The sequence below is a fragment of the Ixodes scapularis genome, unplaced genomic scaffold (genome assembly GCF_016920785.2).
Source record: "Ixodes scapularis isolate PalLabHiFi unplaced genomic scaffold, ASM1692078v2 PGA_scaffold10__122_contigs__length_95168666, whole genome shotgun sequence".
NCBI lineage: Eukaryota > Metazoa > Arthropoda > Arachnida > Ixodida > Ixodidae > Ixodes > Ixodes scapularis.
Genome location: NW_024609836.1, coordinates 89513424 through 89537446, shown reverse-complemented (window position 1 = coordinate 89537446; position 24023 = coordinate 89513424). Strand labels below are relative to the sequence as shown.

At 45.2% G+C, this 24023-nt stretch overlaps 2 protein-coding genes across 2 annotated transcripts; one reads left to right on the top strand and one right to left on the bottom strand.

Moving 5' to 3' along the window:
* The first annotated feature begins 453 nt into the window (after window positions 1-453).
* On the top strand, window positions 454-3849 carry LOC8035307 (tubulin-folding cofactor B). The gene is made up of 2 exons (XM_002411210.5): window positions 454-946; window positions 2270-3849. Exons 1-2 carry the CDS (start codon window positions 461-463, stop codon window positions 2555-2557), a joined length of 774 nt encoding a protein of 257 aa, XP_002411255.4. The 5' UTR covers window positions 454-460; the 3' UTR covers window positions 2558-3849.
* Window positions 3850-9100: 5251 nt separating this feature from the next.
* Window positions 9101-23547, bottom strand: LOC8035309 (atypical kinase COQ8B, mitochondrial). Its single transcript, XM_029976182.4, has 12 exons — window positions 23155-23547; window positions 22303-22710; window positions 22121-22187; window positions 19443-19649; window positions 17066-17151; window positions 15652-15792; window positions 15511-15592; window positions 14527-14620; window positions 13545-13686; window positions 12004-12111; window positions 11096-11248; window positions 9101-10187 (listed from the first exon to the last, which is right to left on the bottom strand). Exons 1-12 carry the CDS (start codon window positions 23350-23352, stop codon window positions 9912-9914), a joined length of 1962 nt encoding a protein of 653 aa, XP_029832042.3. The 5' UTR covers window positions 23353-23547; the 3' UTR covers window positions 9101-9911.
* Window positions 23548-24023: the final 476 nt, after the last annotated feature.

Genomic DNA, 24023 nt, shown 5'->3' with positions numbered 1-24023 from the left:
AGTTAGTCATACTCAAATGCAAGTGTGTGAATGGGCTTCAGAGCGCGCACAGGTTGAGTACAGACGCCATGATCATCATCCTACAGAGGTACAATCTCGGTTTCACCCACAAATTGAAAAACTCTTCTTGTAACATACCGTAGAATACCGTGCATCCGCCAATTCCACACTTAGCGCCCATACCCAAATTTGTAAGATCTGAGAAAATATGCACAGTACATTTATATGTAAAACTGATGACCGGACAAGCGTCCATACCCCATTTTTAAGCAATTATCTCCAAGGTTTGAGTGGGCGCTTGCCCGGTATTTTACGGTAAATATTAGGAAAAAAAAAATATTTAGGCAATTTTGTTTTTAGAGACGTTTGTTCTAATCAAATAGAAAAAAAAATTTTTTTTTCATGGTTTAGTGTATTTTAAAGTGAGGCCCGACATTACCTCTCCCGCCGCAGATAAAAGATGTGCGAACGGGGAGACTCAATACCATCGTTCGTGAAGCTCCTGGTGAGGACCGAGGGCACGGGGGGCTACTCCCTGGAGCGCAAGTTCCCGGTCACAGACACCGTCCGCGAGCTCAAGCAGAAGTTGGAGCTCCTGACTGGGGCTTCGTCCGCGTCGATGCGCCTGGAGCTCCGCGACGCAGAGGGCGACAAGCTGGTGCAGCGCCTGGTGGAGGGCGGCGACGACGCGCGGCTTGAGTCGTTCCCCGCCCTGCGGGACGGACTGACGCTGCACGTCACGGACCCGCTGCTGAACGTGGACGAGTTCAGGGACACGTCGAAGGTGGCCAAGGTGGAGCTGTCCCAGGAGGCGTACAACCGGCGGAACAACTCGATGCGGGCCTACCTCCAGAAGCACGGGCTCGGCCGGTTCAACGAGGACGCCCAGGAGAGGGCGAAACGCCTGGAGGAGGAGAAGGCGCAGAAGCAGCGAGAGGTGCTCAAGGTGAGTTCCGAAGGGCGGCCCGACTGGGTGAGGGTGTAGCATGCTGAGGCGGAGCGTCTCTTTCTAAATGGAAAATGTAGTGTCGCCTCCATGCTGAATGACGCAGCACTAGAGTCTCTTGAATTCAGAAGATCAATCACCTCACTGAAGTTTTTCCATTCTTTATACCCTGCTAAAATTAACATAAATAATGGTGACTACCTAAAACCTTTTTCTCGCTCAAGAAGAATTAACTGCAACAAAGTAATTTGACCGTTCCAAAGTAATAATAACTTAATTTCCTCTGGCAGTTGGAGAGAGTCGGTAGTAAATAATTTAAAGGGACACTGGTAGGTTATTTATGCTCTCCTGGGTTTTTATTTGTACGTGGCATTTGAGAGGCCAACTACCCAGAACACAATTTGTGACTCAAAATTTGTTTTCTTTCCGCCCGGAAACTGCCGATCGAGAACTGACCAGTTTGTGTTGTGGTCACGTGCCGTTTTTTATGGTTTACACACAACCACCAAAGATAATCTAAGTTGTGGTTCATCGAAGGTGCACACTCAGTATAAAAAATAGAAACAAAATATTATACCTATTTTTGTTGCTTCTAAAAAACCAAAAATACTTCTAAAAAAAAAAAAAAGTTGCTCAGTCACATGATTCCTGGCAACACTCTCCTCCTTTATATTTCTTCCTCCTCCTCATTTCAGTTTCGATTTTAGTTTCGTGCAGTTGCGTTTTTTTTTTTTTTTTACTTAAAAATGTATGTGACTCTAGAAAAATATTGATTGGGTAGTCTTTCAACACAACAATAAATCTCCTTACAAAAAAAGAAAAAAAAAATAATTTCCCAAGAGTTTTATGTCACTCACTTAAGTGCGCCTATCAATCTATCTTTTGCATTTTTAGAGTATTATTGGATATGCCTTTTTTTTAATAGGCATGTACGATACATTAATATGTATCCCATTTGTTTCTGTTTGTTGGCACTGTGATGCAATGAGTTATAAAATGGTACATTTTGTTGTAAGTGCGCGCTACCTTGCGCACATTGTGTACGATTGCTTTTGCATGAAATTTGTGTTGCCCCAGACCTGTATGGGCCTTAAATGTTCCTTCAGTATAAATAGATAAATAAATTTAAAAGGTACATCGAAAGGTGCACTGAAATGCAGTGGAAGACATACTGAAGTTGGAGTGGAAGGTACATTGAAGTTGAATGAAAAGTACATAGTGCAAAATCTGCGCTGTCTGCAGTGCTGAGCTATTGCTGTAGTATGTGCGTGAACTGGCCTTTAAAAGTCACTGCCAATGGCGTTCTGGTGCCTTCCCCCGCAGGTGATCCACGTGGGCAACCGTTGCGAAGTGGTGGGCATCGCGGGGCAGCCCAGGCGGCGTGGCACCGTTGCTTTTGTCGGGGAGGTTGACTTCAAGCCAGGCGTCTGGGTGGGCGTCCGTTACGACCTCCCCCTCGGCAAGAACGACGGCAGCGTCGCCGGGAAGCGCTACTTCGAGTGCAGGCCCAAGTACGGCGGCTTCGTCAAGCCCATCGACCTCATGATCGGAGACTATCCCTTGGAGGACGACTGCGTCGACGGGGACTGTGATCTCGACGAAGAGATGTAACTGCGGTAATTCTCGGCTTTAAAGACGAGGAGAAGAGTTTGATGAGCGAGATGTCGAGTCGCGTCGAGAACCCGGCAGGAAGCTGTGCCGCAACGTTGCGGCAATGCTGCGCTGCAGGGTGTGGTCACGACATTGAAATAATGCTGGGCAGCAATGCTGCAACGTTACGCAGGGACGTGGGAAAGCATGCCGAGAGTTGACGTTGTAACAACATTGAGCAGTGACATTGCAACGATGTTGAGCAGTGCAAGTTGCAGCAGCATTAAACAGTGGCATTGCACCAATGCTGAGCAGTAACATTGAACAACATTATGCAGTAACATTGCAACAGGGTTGAGCAGTAGTAACGTTGCAACAATGTTGAGTAGCAATGTTGCAGCAATGCTGAACAGCAATGTTGCAACAAGTTGTGCAGTGATGTTGCTATTGTATTGAGCAGGGATATTGCAGCAAGGTCATCAATCTGTGGCATTGCAACGTCACTGAACAGTTGCAGCAATGCTGAACAGTTCCAGAGCAGATATTTAATGTGAGGATATTTGATATTATGGCAGCATTGTGCAACACTGCCATAACATTGCAGAGCAGCATTGTAGCAATGGCATTGCTGAGACATTTCAGAAAAGTCGCTTTCTGTTGCAGCAGCGACTTGGACCATTGTGACAAGGAGAAAGATCTCACCTGCAGCAACGAATTATTCTGCAATCTAGCACATGCACGGCTTTGTAGACGGCTCATTGCCCCCAAGTTGTGCCGTGCTCGGCGCAACATTTTGTGGGCTCGATTTTGATTGGGCTTAAAGAGCAGGAAGAGGTTTTTTTATATGTTTGTATAGAAGCACTGGCACGCCTTATACGCGGCTCGAAGGCTGAGGCTTTCGAGTAAACCTTGGTTTTATGAGGGTGCCTTACTCAAGATTGTTATAGTAGGATTTCCAGAAAGCCTCTCATTACTGTATGACATTTGCAAAAGAAACGAAAGTTTGTTGCCAGTATTGCACAGACACTTGTACAAAAAGTGGAAGTCAAAGGGAAGTTTGCACTATGCAGAACGTTTTCAAAAACTGAGGAAAAAAAAAACTCCGCTGGCGGCAGTTTTCACAGTTGCGGTTTTCCTCTTGCGGTAGACGTCGTCATTTTTAAGTTATTGCAACATTCCTCGGTTGTTTCATTCAGGCGCCCCGTTTCGCGTATGAGTGCCCGGTTCAGTTTGCTCATTGTTCTCGACACCAGTGCTGCGCTCAAGAGGCTGTAGACGACGTGTTGAAGACAATAAAATTGTGCCGAAAGAAACTTGCCTTGCCTGTCTGACAATTTAAATGTAGAGAAACATTGCTTGCCTGTTTCTCTACGTTCTTTAACTCTTTTCAGATATTTGCGTAAGAAATCTGAGGTTTTTACTTCTACAAATGTAAGTTGTAACTGTTTTAACACACAGATGCAAAACAGTAACAAAATAAATGAATCTGCCACCTACACCGAGGTAGCCATTTGCTGGAAATTTGTTTCTGTGACTAAGGATTTTGTGAACAATCGTGAAATATGTGGACACCCTTGCGTGTTATCTGCTGTCAGCGGTGGGTTAGTGCCATTTACTTGGAAGACATCCCTCAACAAAAACTCGGTTTATGAATGCTCGTATGTCAATTTGAAATTTAATATTTTGCTCATTATGACATTACGCAAGAATCGTCTTCAAGGGAACGCACTAGGCATAAATCAAAGTGTAGGGGGCTTCGGCCCATTTGCTCAGTGCAAAAGACTATTTAGAATGATTAAACTACTGCCCACAACATGCAATAGTTGTGACAGAGGACACTATAAGCACAATGTACATGAGAATGCAAAGGAATTCTAATATAGTGATACTGACATGAGGCAGGGTGCAAAGAATGGCAATGCTGGTGACATTAATGAATGTTTAATTAATAATAAGCACCCGTGTTACGATGCGGTTTCGTTCTTTCTGGTATCTTCGTTTGCACATATGGAACGTGTCGCGACGCCGTTTCTTTACACTTCTTTTTACGCCTATAGCGATGGGTCCGATAGAAGCGGGCTGCGGGCCGGGCTTTGTTGAAAGGACCGCGGGTTTGTTGGAAGACTTAGGGGGGCCGGTTCTGGCCCGCGGGTCCGGGTTTGGAGACCCCCCCAGCCTAGTGTATTCCAGTTTTGGAATGCAAACGAGGCAGGGCAATAACAAGACGGGACGTGACGGCTTTGTCTTCATTTTTTGTTTTCTGAACTTGCAGTGGTAAGAGAGAAGGGATTGTGCTGCTTTCGGGGCGTATGGAGCGGACGAGCCAGCCCAAGCATACTTTGGCACGGCCCCACATTTTCCCCTGCAGTTGGTGCAATGTGGGACGTTGTGCAGAGTGACCACCTTGCGGGGCCAGAGTATTGAATTCCTTTTGGCACTCGCTCGTCAGTGGCAAAGGAAAAGTCGCGTGCACAAAAATGATCCAAAGCATTTGTGGAGCACCGATTTTTGGGTGGAACGTGTCTCTTGCTTTGCATCTACGAAACATAGACCTTGCACTGAAGTTTGACGAGTGGGAAGAAGCTTCCTTGTTTGTCACAATTTGCAGTGATGCGATTGCTGTACCATTTGTGCCAAATTGCCAGAGGGCTTGCCCTGCTACGTCCTGCTACATTTCGACAAAATCTGGTAGATCTGTGCCAACGTTGCGCCGAAATGCAACTTCACTCTATTACTACTGAAAATGAAATAGCTCAAGACCCTCTAAGCGACCTGATCGTTACGGTAGGCTTGTCCGAATTTTTAGAACTTTTGGTTGTGACCTTAAAGGAATATTGAACCGAAATTTGAAGTTTGCACAATAAGGCTGCAGAAGCATTAAACGGGACGCTACCAACCCCAGAATGTCACTCGTACATTGTTATTTCAAATGGATGGCCATATTTTTGGAAAAGAAATGTGGGATCAAGCTGGTGGTTATGACTATGAGATCCTCCTGGAACAGTTGAGAAAAAGGGGGAGCGGCCTCGCTTCTCTCCTCCTCCCTTCGGTTAATTCACCAGCGTGAAGGGACTCGTCGGCCGTGTTCAATCGCGCACTTCTTTTCCGAAAATACGGCCATCCCTTAGAGATACCGCTGTACGAGTGATGTTTTTGTGTTTTGCAGCGTCCTGCCTATCGGTCTAGCCTTGCTATGTGTGCTACAAATTTCTGTTCAGCATCTCTTTAGGTAACATACAACTACTCGATTTAATCTTTGTATCAAATACTGACTGTGCTTGGAAGTCGGTCGCACTATATTCTTAATTTCGTGGTCTGTTCTTGTGGGTTAGGCTCTGGGGTTAGGTAGCTCCGTTGAGTGCGCTCCTCACCATGCACTGGTGCACTGCAGTGAAACGAAAACCGCGGAGTGTCGTGGTTCACCGCAGCGCTGCCACGTACTAAGGGGAAAGCACCTCTCCAAAGCGAGGCGTTGCTTGCACAAACGTTAGATATATATGTATACCGTATATATACAAAAAAAAAAAAAAAAGAGCTTGGTAAACATTGATGTAACAATTTTGCCTTGCAGTAAAAAGTTCTGAATCTGCAGCTTGTATAGTATAAGATAGGCTGCAATATTCTGACGACTTTTACAGTGAAGCTGTTATGGGCTTGTTTCCCGAGGATCTTGTCCGTCGGCAAACAAATGATGACACAGAACTCTGGACAGCTAGTCATCTATAAGCGACGGCGGCAACCTTTTGAGCCTTTGCACTCTGGCTTGCCGACTTGTGGCTGGCCATTACTTCATTCCCACTACAGTAGAGCTTCACTGGTCTTCCTTCTTCACCAAAGTGGAAAGGCTGTCGGTTTTTTTTGGTTCAAATTCGAGATTTAGCAAGGATACTTGTGCATTGTGGGAAGATTGATATGGACTCTCTGTGGTTTAGTTATTACCTTTACAGAGGTTCTATCTGTGCGATGGCACAGTGAACTGAGTAAGTTAGAACTCCATTAGCTAGAGGAGTGGATGGAAACTTGGGAACCACGCTAATGAGTATGACTAGATTGTTTTTATCCTTCGAAATGCCAATTTTTGTTTTCATGAAGTCCTACATTAAATTGTCATTAATGTTAATAATCAGATTACAACAGATTTGTTCTTAATTCAGTATTTGTTTTATTACAACTTTTTGGACTTCAATAAACCAACTCGGGTGCTCAAATTATTTTGCTCTAACACAATTTCCCTGGAATATACTATTTGGTTCTCCTTTGGCTTTGTAACTAAAATAATAGGGTTGTGCAAATATTCAAAATTTTAATAGTAGTTTCGAATAATACACTATTCGATATTCACTTTGAGAAGAACTACTTTATTCGTGTTTTTCAAAGTGTTGATTGCAGCAAGTTAGCCCAATGAGTGCGCTTCTTACCAAGCACCGGTCAAGCACCGGTCAAGCACCGGTCAAGCACCGGTGCACTGCAGAGAAGCAATACCCACGGAAGCGAGCTTTGCGGGTGTTGCTTCTCTGCATTATATCGGTGCGATAAACACTTGGAGAGGTATGAATATCGCAATTGCATGCTTGGAAGAAAAGCATACATTCAAAGCAGGATGGTGCACGCGTGCCGGCTGTATTTGAAAATAAGTGGAAACTTTGGGAATGTGTGTATCTGCATTGTAGTAAGTTTCAAAATTGAACTGACTGTTATGCAAGAGTATACTATGTTAGGCAGAGATGCCCTTACAACCTGCATTCATCATGCGCGATTCATTTTTTTTAACTCGAGATTAAAGAAAGAATATTTTATATAGCAAGATTTGTAAATTCACTCAATTGGGTATAGTTGGCCATTTCTATAGGATTCATTTTATGTCAAATCCGGCGTTTACTTGCCATCCGAAGACATCAGACCTTTGGAGGTCACAGTTCATAAATATAGATAGATTAAGCTTAGCATTTAATGAGCAAGTGGAACAACCATCACAAGTTTAGCTGGGTTTTCGTCTAAGCATTATGCAATGGTAGTGAAAGGCATGGAAAAACTATTCGATATTCAAATTGAAAATATTTGGCCTAAACCAGTATTTGCTTTGAACTCAAAATCCACTATTTGCACAAGGCTATAAAATAAGCATTCGCAACATTTCATATTGTTCATCATTCAGCATATTGTTGTCGTGCCTGGTTGTTCTGCAACATCTAGTTCGGTTTTGGGGGAACCCAACCTGCCGTGCAGTTGATAACAAAAAGTTGCACAGAAGTGGGAGGGCAAAGTAAGGAATGTCTCTTGATGGACAGGTTAATGCATTGATCTTAAGATATAATATTTGCAGTGGTAGGAATGCAAATAAAGTATAAACTTATGCTCCAAAAGTTCCATTTGCTGCTCAAAAATGGACTTTTAGCTGCTCCAAAAGGATTACCGTAAAGTACCGATCAAGCGCCCACTCAAAATTTGATGATAGTTGCAAGAAAGTGGGGGATGGGAGCTTGTTAGGTCACACATTTTATCTATATTTGTACTGCGCATATTTTTCAGGTGTCAAACATTTAGGGATAGGCGCTTAGTGTGGATGGGCCAATGCGCGGTATTTTACGGTGGGTTCGACTGCATAACTGAATTTGGCGTAGCGGCGTTTAGTTCAATTTTAGTCTTGTGCCAATAGTGGATTTTGAGTTCGAAGCGAATAGTGGTTTTGGCCGAATATTTTTTAATTGAATAGTTTTTCCACCCCTTTCACTACCATTGTGTAATGCTTAGATGAAAACCCAGCTAAACTTGTGAAGGTTGTTCCACTTGTTAATTTAAAAGCTAAGTTTAATCTATCTATATTTATGAACTGTGGACTAAGAAGGTCTGATGTCTTGGGATGGCAAGTAAACGACAAATTTGACATAAAATGAATCCTATAGATTGCCAACTATACCCAATTGAGTGAATTTACAAATCTTGCTTTATAAAATATTCTTTCTTTAATCTCGAGTTAAGAGGGAATGAATCGGGCATGATGAATGCAGGCTGTAAGGGCATCTCTGCCCAACATAGTATATATACTCTTGCATAACAGTAAGTTTAATTTTGAAACTTTTACTACGAAGTAGACATACACACTCACAAAGTTTCCATTTATTTTCAATGCAGACGGCACGCGTGCACCATCCCGCTTTGAATGTATGCTTTTCTTCTAAGCACGCAATGACAATATTCATACTTCTCCAAGTGTTTATCGCGGCAGGTTACCCCGTTGAGTGTGCTTCTTACCGAGCACCGATGTAATGCAGAGAAGCAACACCCGCGGAGCTCGCTTTCGCGGGTATTGCTTCTCCGCAGTGCACCGGTGCTCGCTAAGAAGCGCACTCAACGGGGCTAACCCGACGCAATCCACACTTCGAAAAACGCGAATAGTGCACTTCTTCTCGAAGCAAATATCGAATAGTGTATTATTCGGAACTACTATTCGAAGTTCCGAATATTCGCACAACCCTATTCAATTTTATTGCATCAGTCTGCCTACAAGTGCCTTATCTGTGCTCTACGAATAGCATGCTGGAGGCAAAATAAGAGAACACAAAACTGGGCATACAAACTTTATTTTTGCAGCCTCTTGTATAACTTTTCTGTTGTATTCAAACTTTCAAAGCTAAGCTCCGTTGCTCGTATTTAATTTGTCATAAAATGTGAAGCAATGACTAACAAGGATTGGCGCCAACACATCAGTCGCCAGTGTATGTGCACTGAATATGAAAGCCAAGGCTCTCGGACTGCTATGAACAAAGCTGTACAATACAAACTGGTAACCTTTCTACCATAATGACCATTCATTCTGAAGGTAACTTTAATTAGTTTTGTTTTTGTTTTGAACAGCAATTTGCTCATAATTTAGCTAATTGCCAAATCTGTTTCCTGAATAGATGAAACTCAAATTTCTGGGTCTTTGCAGATCCCTTACAGCACGGTCATGTTCGAGGTCAAGGTAGACAAAAGCAGTTTTTTCAATCAAATGGCCCTGCCAGGTCCAAATCTAAAAAGATAGACCACAGACATAGTCAATTTACAGAGACAACATACAACCGATAAATCAAAAAAATATCTAATCGTAATTAGCAGAAATGACACGAGACCTAAACCGAGAAAACAATGTACTATGTGCCGTAAGTGGTAAAAACGGCGCATAACCGGACAAACTGAGCCTGTGCTGCAACCAGCAGAAGCAACACTAAGGTCGTAAGTCTAGGAAAACAGTCCCCAGCTGTAACCGCCCTACAAAAATGACACGGAAGTCATCCATCGAAAAGAACGGTGCACAGCTGCTATCGACACGCGTAAATGTACGAAACTCGCTCTATCACAAGCGCGTAATTAAGGGTCCTCGTCCTTCCCAGACTCAGTCGTCGAACCGGTACCGCCGGTACGTTTCGTCAAAGAGCTCCTTGCAGTTGATGTTGGCCCTGAGCTTCCCGCAGAGCAAGAAGATGCCGGAGAGCTTGCGGTGGAGCGAATAGGTTTCCTCTGGTGGCGGCGTGAGCCGGTGCTGGAGCATGGTCGGGACCAGGTTCTGGATGCGGCGCGTCGTGTCTTGCGTCCCGAAATTGAACTCGCCCTCCCGCGAGAAGGCCTCGCCGAGGATCATCACGGCGTCGATGTGCGCCCTCTCCATGACCTGCAAAATGCCCACCGACTCAAGTCTAGAAAAAGACTCTTGCATCAACATAGGACTGCGAGTTATCGTGGTGACCAAGCAAGCCAAGGACGACTGAGGATGAGTTTCGACCACCCGGGTACCGTTTGACGGGCAACCGAAATGTTTTAAAGCGCAACTCTTAGGCGCCCGTTTCCGGCTTGAGCGGCGTGGGCATCGGCGTAATTGCGCGTAACCCTCGTAACCCTCGTGATCCTAGTGAGGGTAACAACCCTCGAAACCCTCACGAGGGTTATTCTCATGAGGGCCACGAGGCTTATGAGACTTACCCTCACGAGGGTCACGACGGTTACCCTCACAAGGGTTACTAGGGTTATGAGAGTTACCCTCACGAGGGTCACAAGGGTTACCCTCACGAAGGTCACGAGGGTTACCCTCACGAGGGTCATAAGGGTTACCCCCTGAGGTGGTGTGACCCCCCGCTGAGGTCATGTGACACCCCTGAAGTTATGTGACCCCCCCCCCCCCCCCCCCGAGGTCACTTGACCTCAGGGAGTCACCTATCCCTCAGTACCCTACCGCCCTATTACTCAGTACCCTTCCATCCTCCTCCTCAAGAGCTGCGCTCTAATCTGGCGTTACGGGGAGTTGTAAACGGCTTTCATTTTTTCGATTGGCCGCATGGGCACTTCCACAATGGGAAGAATGGGATGCCTTGAACGGCAGCTTCTGCTGTAAAGTGTGTCTTGTCAGTACAGTGGTCTTGGATGTGCATTACATGCTGGCACGCCAGCACGGTAGACACTAACGTCGAAGCCGGTGGCGGCGGTGCAGGTCGAACTGTGCACTCGTTTCGACGCACAACCTCGAACCTAATTTTATTTGTTATGGTTTGGGGTATTTGTGACGAGATTGTTCGAGGCGCTCACCTTCGCTTCGTATCCGGTGAGGAAACCCAGCTCCAGGGAATACTTGAGGACGTTCTTCTCATCGCGGTCGGCGGCGGCCTTGATGACGCGGATGTACTTGTCCACAAATGGCTTGCCATACTCTCGGCAGGCTCCAAAGTCCAGCAACATTAGCTGACGCGGAACAAAAATTGCGTGGAACGTTTACAGTTGCCGCAACGTTTCACGTGTCGCCGATGCAGCTTCGCGCCTTACTTTCATAGGATATCTCGCATGTAAGACGTCATATCCTGTCATGTGGCTTGTCACGTGGGACATAAAATAATCTCTCGCTGGCACGTGACACCATGTGCGACATTATATGCCACATGTGATGTTTCGTACATGAAATCTCTCTTCTCAAAGGATTAGATTAGCTACAAAACTGCAGGCACGGCTGCACCAACCTACCGTAAAAGACCGGGGGAGATCCCACCCACTTTCACTGAAACTGGTTTAATCTAGATATGGGGACTTATCCGACCAAATCAGGTGGTTAACGTATGATTTGCAAAATTCCCAAGTTTGGGAAATGTAAATAGTGGGTGCTTCAACAAAGTGGGTGCTTCTGTGGTATTTCACGGTAGCCCTATTGTCATTATAAACAAATAATTTCTCGTGCTTTATCAGTTTACCCTGCTATTCAACACGACAGAACCTCGGCAGATTCTGGTGGTGCCAAAAATAAAGGACACCTTTCTCGTGCCCGCCTGAACTCCACAAAAAGCTACGAAGCCGCTACAAGCATCTGGTCGAAAGATCCCGACGCATGACTGGCTTCCAAGATCTGTTTGAAAGTTGTGCCAGCCAAAAAGAGCAATGCTAAAAGTTTTGCACGAATCCTCATGTCTCTGTTGCTCGACATTTGAGATGGTTCAAAGGTTATTCACTTGGCCGGTTTCTTCGTTGTAGAAGAAGTTTGACCAGTTGGGGTCGGTCTGCATGAAGCGGAAGTCGTAAAGCTCAAGGAGGCACAGCTTCAGCAGCAGGTAGCACACCTGTTGGGCAGGTACAGTCAAGACACATATACTTGGAGCACTCTAACTCCACAAACACACTTCGAAATTCTAGGTTGACGTGAACACCTCGTGCCTAAAAAAAAACATTTTTTTTAAATGTTTTTTTTAAAGGGGCACTGACACATCAAAATCATATTTTTTTTTATTATCCGGAACGATTGAAAACGATGCCGGGACATTACCCTCAAAATTTGAGATTTGGGAATTCAGTATTCGTGAAGTAAAAAAACAATTTCCAAATGCCGAATTCGAAGTTCCCGCGCGATCGGCGCCGGTGCCTTGACGTCAAAAATCGCGGAGACCTGAGAGTCGACTTCCTTTCACCACTCCCTGCTGTTGCCATGGCGACCCAAAGCGAGGAGGAAAGGAGCGAGCGCCCGGCGTTGCGGCGGACCGGTTTTGAGCGGTGTCGCCTGTTTTCCGTTGGAGGATACAAATCCAGGAGACGGCACCACAACAAACTCCCGATTTTTGGTATTTCAAAAAGAAGGGCCGTAGTGCGTTCGCAATTGCATTAAAAAACATGTTTTAGGATTGCCGTAATTAAATGTTATAGAGATGTCGCCTACAAAGCTTCTAAATTTCCTGATTTTTGACGTCACCGATCAAAAGAAGCGAGGAGGCGAGACGCGGGAAAATCAAACGGCAAAAATAAAAAGGCGCGCGCGCGCGCAAAAAAATTTTTTTTCGCGATGCGGTTTTTTTTGCATGTCTATGACTGCAACTTGCATCGTTTTAGACAATAAAAATAAATACGACCTTTGGGGTGTCAGTGCCCCTTTAACGCTTTTATAGCATGGAACTGAAATACTAGGTTGTTGTCTATGCATCCTGGTTTTGCATTGAATAGAAATTTCTGAGACTTCCATTTCTCTTCAACTATTAAACGCTTCTTCCCAGAATGAACAGTTGAAATCTAAAGAAACGAAAATGAATTTATCTCGGCAGCAGATAATCCACTTGGTCACCGAGGAATGCAAGAAAAACAAAAGCTGCAAAAGTTCGACCATGGCTAAAAGCTGCTTCAGGTGAAGACTGCACATACTACGATACACTACATGGCACAATGCAAACTTGACATCAACCAGCTAATTGATCGGTGAATCACTTTTTTCTTTAAAGGCAAGAGCGCTCCCCTTAAATGAACTCTTGGTACAATATGAGGTCAGCCAGTTGCCTAGGAAGTACCGAAACTTTTTGTAAATAAAGTAAGGTGCTGAAAACTACAACCTACGACCACTAGGTTCGAGTCCAACATAGCAAATTAAGTTAACGCTGGTAGTCTTTTTATAAAAAAATTGCAGCCCTGCGAGAGAAATAAAAATTAATACTACCAATAATCTTATTCGTGCTATGTTGCAACCTGCACATATCAGACTAGTAACTTGGGAGGTGGAGCGTAGTAAGTATACCTTGTTCCTTAGTTCCTGTGGACTGTCTACCAGCTTGTCGACGGGTATGCCGCTGACTAGCTCCGACGTGAACACCTGGCCCGACGACAGCTCGTCGATGACGTTCGGGACGTAGTATTCGGGATAGGGTCGCACCAGCTCCCTGAAGAAAAACGGTGGTAACTCGGAACAGGGTAGCACAGAGGCAAAGAGCTTGAGGTCAGATCTTAATCCAGATAGTTTCACACTATTGGCTATGTGGCACTGGCAGAAGTTTCCACCTTTTGAGATGCACACAACAACCGGACCTATGGCTTTTTTTTTTTTTTTTTTTTTCTTTCCGAGGAAACAATGTTACGTTTTGAGTGGTACCTCAGAAGGGCCGGCACTAACGAAATAATTGTGTGTTCCTAGACGTTTCAGGAAATGCGTTGGGCCAAACCATAAAGAAAACATTTTCACGGATCAAAATCTAGTTGTTTTTCTCCCCGCAGAAACCACCCGGTGAAAATCGGCTTGCATCCCCCTCATATCTCTTCCCAAGTCAAGTATATGCATCTCAGAATATCTGAAAAGCAATCAACCGCCTGAGGCACATCTTCATTAATTAAAACAACAAAATCTAGTACACAACAAATATTTTACGACCACCAAAAGATTAAAAAATATGTTGATATAAAGAAAATGCGAACCTATAGTTTTGGCAACTAAAACAACCGAAGTGACTCTTTATGCTACTCTCGTGGTTTTGGTAATTTTTTTTTTGGCAAATGCATGGCACAGCAGCGAAATATTAACAGAGCATTTTATCAACATCGAGCTGCAGGGATTTTTTCGGCTTTGGCTTTCCACTAATTGGTGTTCTTGAATGAATGCCAAGATTGTTGAGAGGTCTTACACTTATCGCAATGAAAATTCTTGGTATTTGTTTTGGCAACATTAATATCTCTGCGCTATTGGCCACGCGTTTCATAGTAGGGTACCCGTCATTGGAGTCACATACTTGAACCTCCTGGCACACTTGGCTTCCCTGACATAGTCCACTTCCCATGCGAGCTCCCTGCGAGCCACGGCTACCAAGTTGTCTATGTAGACGCCTGGAAGACGGGGACGGAGGCACATTGAGCACCCAACCACTCCTAAACACGAGAGCGCTCTTCGTGTATGCTTTCACCGCACGACAGGCCTGTACTGCAACAAAAAAAGTCTGCAAAACCAAGCTGTCACCTGAACTTCACTACAACCATGTGCTACGATGAAAACAGCCTATGGAAGTCCAAAATCAGCTGGGCTTCACTGCTTGACAAGCATGTACTGCAACAAAAACAGCTTATAGGTGCAAGACATCACCTAAGCTTCATTGCATCGCAGGCACGTAATGCGGTGAAAGTAGCCTTTAGGAGACCAAAGTCACCTAAACTTCACTGCGCTACAGATGACAGACATATACTGCCAGAAAAATAGCCTCTAGGAACAAAAAGTCACCTGAGCTCCACTGCACCATATAAACAAATAAAAAAAGCCATTAGGCGCTTAAATCCACCTGAACTTTCTGCATGACATCTATGTACTGCAACAAAAGTAACTTACAGGAGCACGTCACCTGAGCTTCAACTACAGGCATGTATTGCAACGAAAGTAATTAAACAAACTGTGGCTCTTTTTAGAATGTTTCAGTCAGCGGGGAACAGAGACTCCCTTACAACAAGCTCCGTGGTGATATAAAATCTTTTTGTAAGGACATAGTGTACTAATTTGCTCAAAGTTAAACAAATTTACGAGTCAACCCTTTGTGTGGAATGGGTCAATAATGGTTCCCAAAGTTTTTGAAATTTAGAGGTTGCGATTCAGGATCGAAAATAACAGTTCCCAAGTTTAGTTTCTGAACATCACCGCACAAAGCAAGACAACTATATAAACAACCACCACGCTTTTCTTAATATCCAAAAAAAAAAAGCTTAAATATTATACTTTATAGTTCACTCACCCTTGGGAATGATGTCCCAATAATTGAGGATTGTCATGAGGTTGTTGATGTCACTGTTGATTCCTTCGGCTACCCCAGGGTACTGGAGATGCAAGCCTGATCAGTCGTCGTTTCGCGCAAAAGAACCGAACCTGGATTCACCTGGATTTTAACGGCAACAGCTCGACCGTCGTGTAGGGTTGCCAGGTGAACCTGTCCTATAGAGGCAGCTGCAAATGGCTTGCGCTCAAACGATGAGACCTTGTTGGCCCAGTCGTCTCCAAACTCTTTGATGAGCACCCTCTGTGCAAAGAAAGCAATGGTGTTACCTTCATTAGGCTATGTTAACACTGACAACTCTTTGTTTTGTATTAACAATGCCTTAAAGGGATACTACAACGAAATTTCGGTGCTCATTTTTTTGGTCTATATGTTTTCAAAAGAGCAGTATCACATGGAACATACCAATATCTTGTTAAAAAAAGTCTCGAAAAGGAATTTTAAAACGAATTAAACAATTAGCAAAGAGCACCTGGTGGATGTTGCTAACGCCTCGTTTGTAATGCTCGTCTAGGAACCTTGACAGCTAGTGACGGAGGTTGTCTCGTCTTCGGCCACGACGCGAGAAGGGGGGAAGGAGCAACTCCCCTCTTCCCGCGAATCCCTTTTGTGTGTCGCAGAAGTCGCTATTGTCCCCCTAGAAGATTATAGAAGATTAACCCGTCACTCAAAATTTGTACAAAAGCAGCTGCTTCGGTGGCTGGAACGACTAGGCCATCCTCTCTACGTCAGCCTCGCCGTAGCTTTGCTCATCTTGAGACGACCTACGTCATGATTGCGTTGGATGTCACGTGCTCTAAGCTGGGCCTTCTCCGAGCGCTTGCCAGAGTGGTGCTGTTTATAACAAAAAATACAGCCACCAGGATCAAAATACAAACGTGCGATTGTCATTTACGGATATTGTGGATCATATTCAACCTATTTTTGAACACGACGGGAATATTTGAAATTTCGTTGAAGTATCCCTTTAATGCGATGCTATCCACTGCTGTACTCACACTGAGAATGCAATGAAACAGCACATAAGAAGCCTATTGCAATATATTAATTTTGCAAGCAATCTTTCAAAATGATGGCCAAACAATAAAACTAAAAATGATCCAATATTTTACCATTCTTTTTTTCTGTTTAGTAAAGTCACATCTGGGTCCACCGATGGCGGTCTCTTCTTACCATGCATTTCTACAAAATGCAGGGGACGATGGCAGGCCTCTTCTGCTAAATTTATTACATAAAGTCTATGCAAGAGGGGTTGAAAAGGTCCTGCAGCTTATTGAGATGATTTTGCATTTGATTCGTGACTCTTGAGTCTTAACCGAAGCAAGTTAATCCTTTCATATCTTCACGAAAAGAGTGTGCCATCTAGTCACACCTGTGCAGCAAGATTAGAAGTGACACTTATTACGAAACTGAATTTTGCTTTCTGTCTGACGTACGCTGAATGGGCACCGGTCTCATGGGGGAACTTGTGCCACAAATGAAGCGGGCTTGTGTGGCAGGGAAACTCGTGACGTACCTCCATCTGCCACTCGGGCATGAAGTCCGCCGAATGACGCACCCTCTCAAAGATGGCCTGCATCTGCGGGCTGATCAGGGTGTTGTCTGTTGGGAGGGAATCACAAATCACAGATCTGACAAAGATAAAATCCAAAACAACGTCCAAGCCAACAAAAAAAACATATGTCGCGAATGTCTATACATCGAGAGGTGGACCTGCTGTAGACATTTAGCGACACTGGTCTCGGTGCAGCAAAGAGGCAATTATAATGATGCAGCAAAGAGGCAATTATAATGGGCAAGCAAGAATGTTTGGAGAAGAACCGTCCGAAATCAGCCCATAGAGCAAAACACAGCTTCTTTAGGGATTAGAGGGATTCGGATTTAGATTAGAGATTAGGGCTGAGAGACTCAGCCAAAAAAAGCTGCGCCTCTTGTCACGGTAAGTCACCCACCACACCGAGGCTGGTGTATAGAAAATCAATCACAGAAAAAAGTTGCAATCGCAGACGTAGTCACAAAAAAAAAAGATCTTTTAGCGCATTATTTAGTTGCAAAACTCACACTGTTATAAATGGAAAAGGATCGACAAGCGTAAAACTGAAAATAAAGGTTTAATCGGCAAACTTGTGCCAGTTAATTCCTAAACCGGTTTGGACGAGCCTAACTTGGCCACCTAAAGCCGTCCCCAAACCATTTAGGACGAGCCTAGCTCGTCCGCACAGCCTACCTCGCCACTTGGCTGTTTTGGACGACCCAGGCTCATTCAGAGCTTAGTTTGCGGCGCTGCTCAGAGATGGCAACCCTTGTTTTTTTTATTGTACACGTTTTTAAGGATGGCAACCAATTGTGGAGACACAGGCAGCCCACGCCGCACGTGCAATAAAAATAAAATTTTAGAACAAAAAATTGCAGAAACAAAACAAGCGGTTAAGGAATTAAAGGGCAACTCCGCTTCATTTTCGATGCTGAAAAAACAACGCAGTTCTCTTTAGTATCACCTAGAAAGACTACACGTCAAGTTTTACGATGTAATTAAGCCTAAAAGTTTGTTAAACTGGTAAACAAAGTTTGAGATGCCTCAAGTCTCCGAAATCTGCTAATTCTAGCGGCCGATGTGCGGCGCAGAGAACAGCGCAGTCAATACCGCGTGTTGGCGCAGCCAACACTGCGCCGCACGTCATAGTCTGGGACCGCTTTTTTTCTTGTTTTTTACTTTATTGAGGCGCAGCCTACAGGCGGCGCCAGCAGCGTGCATACTGATGTCCACGTGATCCAAAACGCGCATGCGCTGATGAGCGTCTGAGCGAGCGCTCCGCGCTCGTCGTCGGGAAGACCGAACCTGCTGCGTCTCGGAGCAACGTTTTGTGCTGCGATGCCTGGCATATTACGAGTGGTTTACTTAACTTCAACTACTAATGGTTCCAAAACATAACTCTAAAACAACTTGCCTTTCTCTGCGTCAAAACACTCTGTGGCCGCGGTAGTGCACACGTCGTTGGATAGCAGAGACCGTGGAGCAGACGACACGGCGCGACGACGCTTGCTCCGCCGATCCGTCCGTCCGCGCGGTCGGCGAGGTCGTGCGGTGACGTTCGTACCACGTGGGTTGTCCCAGACTATGACGACGCGGGACCAATGTTGCCAGGCGCGGGCGCAGTTTCGGTTTCGGTTTGTGATCAGGAGTAAAGAAGGATTACAAGAATTATATTTCCTTTTTTGAGAAACAAACGACGTCGAACCGTTTATTAGTATACCTTAATGTATAATCACCAAAAACCCAGAAATTCCTGGAATTGAGCGGAGTTGTCCTTTAAGAAAGAATGAGCGTTGAGGTGTCGGCGTGACAGCTGGCTAGTGCAAGAGTCCGAGAGTGAGTTGGCAAGGTCACGCTGGGCTCTTTATATCTACACAAGGGTATGCACTTGGGCTAGTTGGTGATCCATATTTCCGAAGGTAATAGTGCTAAAAACAACGGGCAAGTAACACAAATGAACAACACAGCGCGCTACTTGCAACTGATCTACTATAGTCAGTATCTCGAACATTTGGCCTAGATTGTTGCAGCGTCGAACATTTGGGGTGAGAGTAAATGCGAATCTTCTAGACACGTGGAGTGGCATTTCCTTTCGGCCATGCACGAGGCAATTTGAGCGATTCCGAAACAGGCTCCTACTTTAGGGTCGATGTCTCAAAATAGATGTGTGTTTTGAAGCGTGTTTTGGAATTGCTCATAACTTGAAATAACTCTAGTAACGTAAATATTGCGCTAAATTTATTTTGTGACATACGTGTCCTACCCAAGCACTCAGAAATTTGTTTTTACGAGTTTATTTTTTTTTTTTTTTAATTTGTTCACCCACCTATGCCCCTATCGAGAGCCTCTCCCCACTCACCCTGTATGCTGAGGATCTGCCCGATCTTGAGTGCGGCCCCCCTGACCTTGCAGAGGGTGTCCACGATGCGGTTCACGTTGGCCTGGGTGAGGAAAGGGTTGTCGCCCAGCACCGCAGACTCCAGGCTCTGGCCCGGGTTGTTCGAGGCACCCAGCGTGCGACGGGCCACTTCCGCCAGCGCGCCCATGCCCAGTCCTGCCGCCAGGCCTGCAGAGATCCCGATGAAAGCGTGACGACCCTCGGCGACGAAATATAATCTGTAAATGTTCTGGTAAATGAGAAAGCTTTGTCCGCACTCTACACGCAATGGGTAGAAATAAAAGCTGCTGAGCATGAAACGACATGTGTTGAGGACGTTCCGAGTTTGAACGAACGAGCGAGCGATGCACATGTAAGGTCGGTCACGTGTGCCCTTGCAGCCTTTACCAGCAACCCTGGGTTTCAGACGCATTCATATACAATGAAGGCGATGTTGCAACAAAGGTGTTGGAAGTGGGTGGAAACAAAAATTAATAAGGATATTTATTGCCAGTCAAGGCTCGTGGCAACCAAAGTAGCACACAGAAAGGCAGGAAGACTATACACTCCGTGCGACGCGACTGGCGCGCCGCCGCGCGGCCGGTACCGAAGGTAGGCAGCGAGAACCCCCGAGAAAACGAAACCGAAACCACGCCGCGTACGTTGGTACGCATTGAAGTCGGAGTGGTGCGGTTGCGCTGGGTTCACAGCATGAAGTGCTGCCTGTGCTACGTCATTAGGTGCTTCAATAGTTTTGCGTCGTATCTCGTGGAGACAAAGTTTCACAGTTTTTCACCTCGCCGATGTTTTGTAGGACAGCGACAACGATGGAGCCGTGCCGTACGATGTGAGAAATTTGGTCTCCCGATCATGTCTGCCACTGTGTCGGCACGGCTGACATATTCTACACTGCCGCTTTGCGCTCTGCGTTTGTTTTCGTACCAGTAACGCCTACATGTGTCAGCGCCGATGGGACAAACCCACACTCGCAGGTATGCAGTGCCAATTTCGTTGGAGGAATGCCTTCCAAAGAAGTTTCGTCCCCATCGTACGGGTCGATGATATTTCCGGACAAGTATGGCACGCAATCTGCACTTCATGAAGAAAGATTCGAAAGGTAAAAAAAGTGACAAATATAAATCTAAAGAAAACAACAATGAAACTCGGAATCACTGGAGAATGGACGTTTGAGTATGGAAGTTTATGTTGTGTGCTTTCTTTCTTGACCAGCCTCCTTTTGGATGTGGAAACGCTGACACCCCGAGTTCTGTAGACAAAATTTTTTTTCTCGGCTTCTTTTTTCTCCACTGGTCCCTTCCTACCTGTAAAGTGTGCACCTCCCACGATGAGTGGTATTATCTGACAGCCTTTGACGGTCAAAGCCAGTTCCCATTTAGTTTCGCCGCCCAAACTAAATTTCCACCTGGTTTCGCTATGCCAAATCTTTTTGTTATAATAAGTGTTGTGCCAAGTGACGGTCATGTCAAAGTACCTGTGCGCCGAAAATCAGCACCTCGCACAACAGGTTATTACACAACAGCTGACCGCAAAAGCCCTTGGCGGCCAAACCGTGTGTTGGCCGACAACTTTATTTTCTCGGCTTTGGAACCACCTTTCGTAAAGTTGTTTCAATTGGAAGTGCAGTCCACTAGTCTCTTCCTACCTCTAAAGTCTCCACTCCCCCAACCAGTGGTATTCTCTTGACAGCCTTTTCATGATCAAACCCGGTTCCCATTGAGTTACGCCGCCCAAACCAAATTTTCACCTGGTTTCCTTATGCCACCTTTTTTTTTTTTGTATAATAAGTGCTGTGTCATGTTACTGTCAAGTCCAAGCACCAGTGTGCCCAAATCTGCACTTTGCACAGCCCGCTATAACACAACATTTTGGGTCCAATATTGGATACCCCCGTACAGCTTTATTTCTTTATTCGTTAGAAACATAACTTTCACACCAGCTGTCTTAATGAAACTTGGCACACTTCGTGCACAAACTTCGTAAACCTCTCACTCGCCTCCAAATATCATCGTTCCAGCAGTCCTAAATTTACAGCGATGAGCGAAATAAATTTCCCACTCAGAGCAATTAAGGTGGCGGCCGTCTTGCTTTTCGGAAAATTACTCCAACTCCTTTTTCGGCCGCAACTAGAGAAATTACTCCTAATTACGACTCAAACTCAATATATAAGAAGTGGAGTACAGCTAAATGCCCTTCTGCCCCAGCACTCGTGCAACGTCACCCTCAACTTATCGGCTCAAAAAGCAAAAGTTTCGTCCGTGCGCGCTTCCGCCGCCACAGCTTGGCATGCGAAAAGGCGCCGCAGGCTGCTGGACGCGCCTCACAGTCGAACGCCAGCTCCTCCGCTAGCGGCGCTGCGCGCGTTTTTCAAAGCGCCCCCTATAGTTCCCGCACGGAGTGTATAGTCACTGACAAGATGAAAACGGCAAAGCACCTCCTTTGAACGGCCGACTTCTGGTACATGCTTGTTGCAAGACGCACACAATATGCCAAAGCGCCATCGGCGAGGCAAAACAACTGAAACTCAGCCCTGCAGTTCTCGACCTGCCAGGAACTAAATGCATCGTACGATCGGTGCAAGCTTGCACCTTGCGGGTGACGACGTGGGGCAAGTTCCCGTGCAAATTGTGGGTGCTACCTACTTCCATAAGAGAAGAGACGCCCAACCCTCGAAGCGGGCACCTTGGTCGCCTTGGACTGCTCGGTCAGCTGCGAGAAAAAGACAGTCAACCCCCTTAAACACGAGGAGACTATCGAGGCAATTAAGGCACAGTCAGATTAAACCTTATCAACTCGGGAGTTGTTTAGAGTGTGGCGAAATTACCATGAGTGTTGGGACGGCTTTCTTCGGCCTGCTGCTTTTCGTCTTACTCGTCGACGGCGTCGGAGGGGGGACAGGCTGGAACGCCGGAGAATCGACGGCTGCTGCGACCTTGTCCGTCGGTTTGGGCAGATCCGTTAGCGTTGCCGTGGGCTGGAAGCTTAAGGTGGGGGAGCTGTTGACGGCACTCTCCACGCCGTGATTGGTTGTAGAGGAGAAGCTCGTAGTTGGCAAATAACCGAGGTGAGTTCCATCCACGGTGTAGTCCCTCGGTGAAGAATCTTCGGGTTGAGAGTGTAAGTCGTGTTGACGTCGAGCTCGTTGCAGGGAGTAGGCTGAGAACTGTCTGACGCCTTCGGGAATCATGGAGAGTCTTTGCGCGGTCTCGGACAGTAGTTGTCCAGCTTCGAGCTGCAAGTACAGGACAAAAACGTACCATATATATATATAAACACTTACATGCAGTAGTATTATAATGTCAACAATTAAGTAACTAAAACACGATACAAAGTTTGCCGTCTTTGGAACAGATAACCAATGACTTAATCCTCGATTCATGTTTTAAAGATTCATTGTGATCAGTTATTCTGGAAATTTATATTTCTGGTTTTAATGCCAACTTTTTAGATTACAGCAACGATTATGCTATGTTGCCAGATTGCGCAACACGTACTTTGGTGCTTTTCTTCCAGAAACACAAACTGGCGCACTGTAAAAACTATAATTAAGAAGCAGATGAAAGGGCAGCGAGCAGTGACGTCACAAAGAGTAGCGTTGCATCTGGCGCACAGCTGAGTTCCTCTAGTTGAAGCTAAGGGAGGTGAAAATTAAAATGTAATTAAGTCATTAACTTACAGCGGTCTTCTCGGGGTTGGCAATGGTGGAGCTGAGGCGGTCTTCGACGCTCATGGCCAGTTTGTTGGAGACATCCCGCACACTCGAATTTTTCCATGCCAGTCTGAGCCTCTGCACTTCGTGGTCAGTCAGAGCTCGGGCTACTTTCTCGGCACCACGAATGACTAGCTTGATGTCGCCGATGCAGAATTTCGCCATTATGAACACCGATGCCAGCCAGCAGGACGGTTGAAGCCGACGGCGCTTGATTGTTTTCAACCAAGCGGTGTTTTATATCTACACGATGTTGTAGCCGCAGCTAAACGCACTTTGCGGAAATTTAACGCGATGAATCAAAGACGGCACAAATGATAAATTTTGAGGAAAGTGTCATAATTCACCGACGGAACTGAAAGCCGTACACCTCCATTTTCACCCGCGTCTGCTAGATATAATACGAACTTTACGCTCAGATCTTTGGTTTTTGATAAAAAAATTATATTGCAGAAAAATATTAATAAAATTAATAATGACCACAATAATGAATAACCAATGTAACCGTTTTTTTTATTGCTATACTTAAAGACACCACCAGAAGAACTTGATCACACTGCATTTGTTTTAAATTATTACAACTACTATAATATTACATTAAATGATGTAATCTACTATTGTCTATACTAAAATTATAATTTAATTAAATATTTGCTAGAAATATAACTTATCAGTTTCATGTGCTTCACGTGAAAAGCCAGCAGGCGGCACTGAAGCGGTTTTCTTTTGTGTGCTTTGTTTTCCTTGTGTCCGTTTCTGACGAAAAGCCTGATGTCATGGGAGGAGCGGCAGCAGCAGTAGAAATGGCGTGGTGTTGTTTACTACTGAATTTTGTT

What these genes read in the sequence shown, in the direction of transcription:
- LOC8035307 (XM_002411210.5), top strand. Translation starts at nt 461, where the DNA reads ATGTGCGAACGGGGAGACTCAATACCATCGTTCGTGAAGCTCCTGGTG. An exon ending in AGCAGCGAGAGGTGCTCAAG is followed by an intron (nt 947 to 2,269) that starts GTGAGTTCCGAA and finishes CTTCCCCCGCAG; the next exon opens with GTGATCCACGTGGGCAACCG.
- LOC8035309 (XM_029976182.4), bottom strand. Translation starts at nt 23,352, where the DNA reads ATGGCGAAATTCTGCATCGGCGACATCAAGCTAGTCATTCGTGGTGCC. An exon ending in AAGCCGTCCCAACACTCATG is followed by an intron (nt 22,188 to 22,302) that starts GTAATTTCGCCA and finishes TTTTTCTCGCAG; the next exon opens with CTGACCGAGCAGTCCAAGGC. An exon ending in CTGTTGCCGTTAAAATCCAG is followed by an intron (nt 15,593 to 15,651) that starts GTGAATCCAGGT and finishes TTGCATCTCCAG; the next exon opens with TACCCTGGGGTAGCCGAAGG.